The sequence below is a fragment of the Haliaeetus leucocephalus genome, unplaced genomic scaffold, assembly GCF_000737465.1.
Source record: "Haliaeetus leucocephalus isolate CR32 unplaced genomic scaffold, Haliaeetus_leucocephalus-4.0 Scaffold696, whole genome shotgun sequence".
Taxonomy (NCBI): Eukaryota; Metazoa; Chordata; class Aves; order Accipitriformes; family Accipitridae; genus Haliaeetus; species Haliaeetus leucocephalus.
This window is the reverse complement of record NW_010973132.1, coordinates 3,189,813-3,195,812: the sequence shown is the minus strand read 5'-3', so window position 1 is coordinate 3,195,812 and position 6,000 is coordinate 3,189,813. Positions and strand designations below refer to the sequence as shown.

Sequence of the window (6,000 nt, the reverse complement as noted above, 5' to 3'; positions counted from 1 at the left end):
GGTTCCAACGGGACACGTCGCTGTGTGTGTGTGTTCCCCTTGCCCACCCTGTCTCACCTTCCTCCGGGCTCTGCTTCTTGCGTTGCTTTTCAAGTACTTTTTTTGTCGTGGTACCCACGAAGCCGTGGAGGGGGGGGGGGTTCAGCTGAGCACGCACCCCCAACATCACTGAGCGGCTGAAGGGGTGGTTAATGGTTGGACTCGATGATCTTGATGGTCTTTTCCAACCTAAATGATTCTATGATTCTATGAACAGCCGGGCACAGCTCCCCTGAGACCCACTGGAAGATGGCCCCTGGGGGTAGATGGAGTGAAGGGAACCCCCTCCATGTTTCCACCACCAGCTCCGTGGATGCCTCCTTCCCCATCAAGGCCACTGGCGTTGATGGACAGACAGACCTTTCATGGTCTCTACCCTTTTCACCCTTCTCCACTTGTTTTGCCCCTTGCGGGAGGGTACCAGGGAGGGGGGGGAGCTGCTCAGCACCTGAAGCCCCACATCACTTTCATGATGGCCCAGGTATCTCCACAGCCCCGTTCCTCGTGACCTGCCTGTCCTGAGCTCAGCCATGCTGCAGCCCTTCTCCTTGGACCCAGCAGCGATATGAGGTCAGACTGCTGGTTGGGGGTGAAAGGACCTTGATATGAAGTCAGACTGCTGGTTGGGGGTGAAAGGACCTTGCAGACATGACCGTTCCCTTCCCCCCCATCCACCCCTTTTTCTTAGGCGGTGAGGAGAGGCCAAGCCAACTCTCTTCTGGAGTTACCAGCCAGAAAGGCGAGTGTCATGCCAGAAGAATGGGGCTGTGGTGGGGAACGGAGCCATTTTTCCACCCCTTACCCTGGAAGAAGGCTGCGCCCAGAGCAGGGCCGCCCCGTGGGGGGGTGGGGGGGGGGGGGTGGTTTCTATGCTTCACAACCAGGAATCTCTCCGAGAGATTCCCGCATTTAACTCACACCCTGCCGGCAGTTTCCTGAACATCTGCAGAGGTTTCAAAGAGGGCTGGCAGCAGTGGGAACATATCATCTCCTCTGCCCGCTGCACACACAGCAACGGGTGCAGAAATGGGTCCTGACAGCCGGACAGGTAGCAAAGCCAATAGCCCCCCCAGCCCTACATCACTGGGCCTTTAAACCAAAGCCGAAGCAAGCTGCTGAAACAAACTTCATGGTGGAAAAGAAGGGGAAGGGCCTAGGTGTGCTGCTTTTGGCTGGGGTTCAGTGGTATCAGGTTTGCGAGTCTGAGTTATGGGACCGTGATGAGCAAACCAGGGCCCGGTGGAGCTGTGCAAGAGCTAGGTGCGGGGCGAGTGCTGCTGCTTTTCTTCAGCTGTCTCAGGCCGGGAGCCAGAGACCCCACTGGGCTCCTCAGGGCAGAGCAGCCCAAGGTACGGCAAAGCCCGGTGCAAATTTTCGCTCCTTCCTCCGTTTCCAGTTGTTCCCGTTCCCCTCCTGTTGCCTGCTCAGGCTGGGGACCAGGAGACAGGTGCTGGCTGTGTGGGACAGCAGACATACGTTGGTGCATGTCACTCTCGGCAGTGGCTGTTCTTGGTCCCTTCGGGCTCTTCCCTGAGGGATGCAGAGGGGGAACGGCTCCTTCCCCAGCTCAAACAAGCAGCACAAGGCTGTATTTGCAGAAAAAGGGGCCTCATACCAAGGGAAGGAGGGAAGAGAGGGAGCATGACCAACCCAGGTGTGTTTCCCTGCAATTGCTTAACTTGAGCTTTTTACCTCTAAAAATGTCACAAGATAATTCATGGCATGTCAGCTTCGCATTTTCCATCTCCAGTCGAAGCCTGGCCCTTGGGGCACTGTTAGTGCATGGTGCGGCAGTGCCAGCGCAGGGACACAGCTGCATATGGGGGGGGGGAGGATGGGGATGGGGACGGGACGGATGCGTTTTCCTTGTTCAGACTTGCAGAGGCGGACGTGCAGCAGGTAATCATTAACAGGGCCAACTGCTGTCACCCCAGCTCTGTTTAGCTGGGGCTGGGCTTGCACAGCCTTCCCCAGCCTGGACACGTGCCCCCCCATGCATCTGCTCCCAGGTACATTTCCATTCCACGGGAGGTCAGACAGACCTCTGGCTCTCTGACACCCAGCTGAAAGGGAGAACGGGGAGATGCCGAGGCCCTTCGGAGAGCAGGGCAGGGCTCTCTCCCAAAAGGTAGATTGCCCCTTTCCTACAGCGATCGCATTTTGGGACCACTTCTCTCCCCCACCATAAATTTGACACCGGGGCGGCTGGAAAACTCTAATTGCCATGGTTACTGAAGGTCCTCGCTGCTGAGACATGGGCCAAGCGCCAACGCGACGGGGTCTGGGCACAAGCAGAGCGGGCCCCCTCTTCCCAGTTGCACGTCCGCCTGGTCCCTGGGCCGCAGCCCAGGGAGGCTGGGACAATTTGGTGTGCCTTACACCCGCTACAGACCCCCACTGTTAGCTCTGGGCAGGAGCTGAAAGGCTGAAGGCGATGAAAGGGAGGCAGTGGGGGGGGGGGGGGAAGGGACAACGCGGCCGGGGAAGGAGGCTGCTTCTCCAGGCGGAGAGGGGGCGGCAGGCAGGCTGCCAAGCTGCCCTCAGGAATCTGAGTTTAAGGTATGAGTGTAGCTCGCCATCACCCACCGTGTCCATCTCCACTCTCTCACCAGCACGCCGTCGGCCAGAGCGATTACCTCCCTTTTGCAAAGGAAACTCTGCAGGAGAGATGGTGTTGGCCGCAGTCATCCTTACAAGTCTGGGGCTGGAGGCAGAAGCGTCCCTAATCCCTCGCTTTTGAATTCAGAGAGCAGTCCTCCCGCCGGAGCAGCACTGGAGGCAGCACCCCAAGGCTCCCCTCTGGAGCTGGGAACGAACAGGAATAGCTCCCCGAGCGGGCTCATCCCCGGCAAAGCAGCGTGGCTGGGGACAGGTCACCATAAAAAACAGCCGACAGAAACGTTTTGAAATCTAGAGGCTGGATGGTACCCACCGATAGCTGTGCGGCTGCAAAGGGCAGGGCAGGCCTGCCGCCGGGTCTGCCGCCTCCCTCCCCAGGGAGGAACCGGAGCAGGGCAGGAACAGAGGCTGCCAGCTCCTGACTCATGCTTTCAAGTCCTTCTGGATCACTTGGGATGGCGGCGCGCTTTCTCCCTGTTCCGTGTTACACTGAATATCCATGTATGCCACAGAATGGGGGAGAAGGTCCCGCAGCACAAAGACCCTGTATCCAGCAACTGGCCCAGAGGGATGCTGTGCAGAGAAGCGGGCAAGGACCTGGGCCAGCAGGGAATTCCCAAGAGTACCCCAGTTAGGATGGGGGCAGAGGCCTCGGGGTACAACCTCGCTTGCGCTGCGTGGTGCGTCACTGGTACAGCGCCCGCCGCATTCTTGCGGATGCAGCAGGAGACGGGAACTAAAACATCCATCTCTTTATTTCAATGGCAAGAAACAACAACATCCAAACAGTCCAAGTTGAAAAGCAACAGGAACGCAGGCTCGTGCCAGGCCCTGGGCCTGCTGGAGCCGGCACCCCCACAGAGTTACAAAAATACAGTCCTACAACAGCTTCTAGGAAACACAGACCCAGGTATTGCACAGAACCCCTGCCTTCTGCAGGCAGGGTGACCAACAACCCCTCCGCCTTTGCCGAAATGCAAGCCAGGCTTGGAATTGCACAGCAACTCAGCTCACGCACGCACGGAGGGGCCAGGCGGGGAGGGGGACAGTGTGTCTCTCAACTACCTGTACAAAAACTATAAGGGAAGATACAAAACCGGGGAGAAAGGGGAAAGCTGGGGCTGTAAACGCCTCTGGGCCAGGCTGGGCGTCCCAGCTGGGGGGGCAGTGGTTTGGACCTCTGAGAAGATGACAGTGCCTGGTCTGTCGGTGGCCTGAGAGCAGCGCTGATGGGAACTCTGGGCGCTGCTGGAGCATCCCAGCTCTGAACGCATTGGGATGCTATTGTTATCAATTGCCAATACTGCTGCTGGCCCCTGGCACTCTGCACTGCCCTGCACCTCTGCTCCCACCACAGCATCCCCCATCCTCCAGGGAACTCTGCCCCCCGGCCAAAAAGTCTGAAGGGTATTCTGGTTCTTTGCGGTATCCTCATACCCTTTTTTTGGTATTGGTATTAGGAGGGATTCAAATGGTGCCACCCACCCAGCATTACGTGGTGGGCACAGCTGGGTGTGAGTGCAGGTGGGACCGCACAGACCCCACGCAGCAGCAGCATCCTCTCCTGGCACACAAGCTGCGAGCAGCAACCCGCTTCACAACTGCCGCCCACCCAAAAGTGCCAAGCAGGTCTGCGAGGCCTCAGAGCCATCAGCTGTCTTCCTATGCTGGCACCTCCTGGTCCCAGAGACTGTCAGTTCTGCAAAAGCCTGGCTGAAGGGCTGGCTTGATGCCTCTGCAGATGCTCAACACCCACAGCATCCACAGGGGAGATGGGTCGTGGTGCCTCGTGCCCCATGGCAGATGGTAGGTGAAATGCCATGCCACGGCAGGCATGACTTGAGGCTGGGAGCCCTGATGCTTCCTATGCATCCAAATCCCTCTTTCTGCTAAAACCGGAGAGGGTGAGCTGGTGGCCTGCGCAGGGAGCTTGTGTCTGGGCTGGGCAAGCTCCCAAGTTTTCCCTGCAAAGCCCTGCGCCCAGTTTGGGGGATGGCAGGAGTCGGACTCGGAGGATGCGTGTTGACAGGTTGGGGGGCGTGATGGGAATCCCTGAGAGCAGCACTGACCCCAGCACTGCCCCTCCAGCCCAGTGCAACGTCTAGCATTGGGGGCGAGGGGGGAAGATAAAGCAGGGAGGGCAGCTGGATCCAAGTCAGCGTTTAGGAAATATAACAGGCTCCACCGCAGCCACTGCCCAGGCCAAGCGCAGCTCTCCACCATGGCTAACGTGCTGCAGTGGGCTCACAAAGAGATGCCCAGCAGACATCGGGGGTGCAGGTTCCCCCACCCAGCCCTGCGAAAGGAGAGATGGTGGGAGGGCTCGGTAGCCTTCCCCCATGCCATCCCTGCCCTGGGCCGGACCGCTGACTGGCTGAGCACTAACGGCAACCAGGAGGGCAGCGGCTGCCCTGCTTCCAGCTGCGCCAGTCCCAGATGCTCTGGGAAAAGACTGGGTGCGCCGAGGACTTCCCTCCTGCCACAGAAAGCCCTGGTAGGGCAACGCGGAGACCCGGGGCAGCCCCAAACCGACAGGAGGGAGGAGGAGACGGGGACAGTAAGTCACGGTGCTTCCCTTGGGGCAGCCTGAGGCTCACGGCCTCTGCTGTCTGCCCGCACAGCCTGTGCCTCCCGCGGCTGTGCCAGACAGGAAAGGAGGAACAGGACATGAACCGAGCCAAGCATCTAAAGGAGGGGCACTGCTGGCAGGGAGAGGGGGCGAGCAACGATATCCCACAAGGATCATAGGTAGGAGCCTGCGGAGGGGGCACTGGCATCACTCCCATGCACAAGGGTGCCCAGGGGCTTCAGGCTGGCCTGCCCCAACAGGGCGGCAGGATGGAGCCCATCCAGGGCAGGGAATGTGGTGGATGAGGGGCGAAGGAGGGGGCACACAAAGAGCCAGGCTTCAAGTCCCAAATAGCCACTGTCCTCATAAACAGAGTCCCAGCCCAGCCTGGGGCAGAGCTCTGCTGTTTCCATCTCCTCCAGGGACCAGGTTAACATCTAGGGAGGGCTGGCCCAGACTCACAGCTCTGCCAGTTGGCATCGTCCTCTTCTTGTCCTGCCCGAGCTGGCTTGGGCTAAGGCACTCCGAGCACTACACAGCTGTCTCCTGGTCCTCCCGCTGGATCATCTGGTAGTGCTGTCGGTTCTCGAGGTAGGCAGCTAAGTCGGGGTCGTTGGCTTTCTCAGCCCGGTGCTTGGGAGTGTCTCCCTGCATAAGGGAGGCAAAAGACGTCAGAGCAACGAGCACTGCCTAAACGCTGCCTCGGCACCCAAAGGTGCCCCCGTTCCCCCCACCGAAAAGGTGGCTGCAGCTGGGTCCGGCAAAGCCTGTGG

General features: G+C 59.4%; 1 protein-coding gene across 1 annotated transcript in view; it reads right to left on the bottom strand.

Annotated features, from left to right (window-relative positions):
* Positions 1-3,764: 3,764 nt before the first annotated feature.
* Positions 3,765-6,000, bottom strand: part of DGKZ (diacylglycerol kinase, zeta) — a 46,241-nt gene continuing 44,005 nt past the window's right edge. The window contains exon 31 of the mRNA XM_010580104.1: positions 3,765-5,875. Within this exon, the coding sequence (XP_010578406.1) occupies positions 5,759-5,875 (117 nt within the window). The 3' untranslated portion in view covers positions 3,765-5,758. The remainder of the gene's footprint in view (positions 5,876-6,000) is intronic.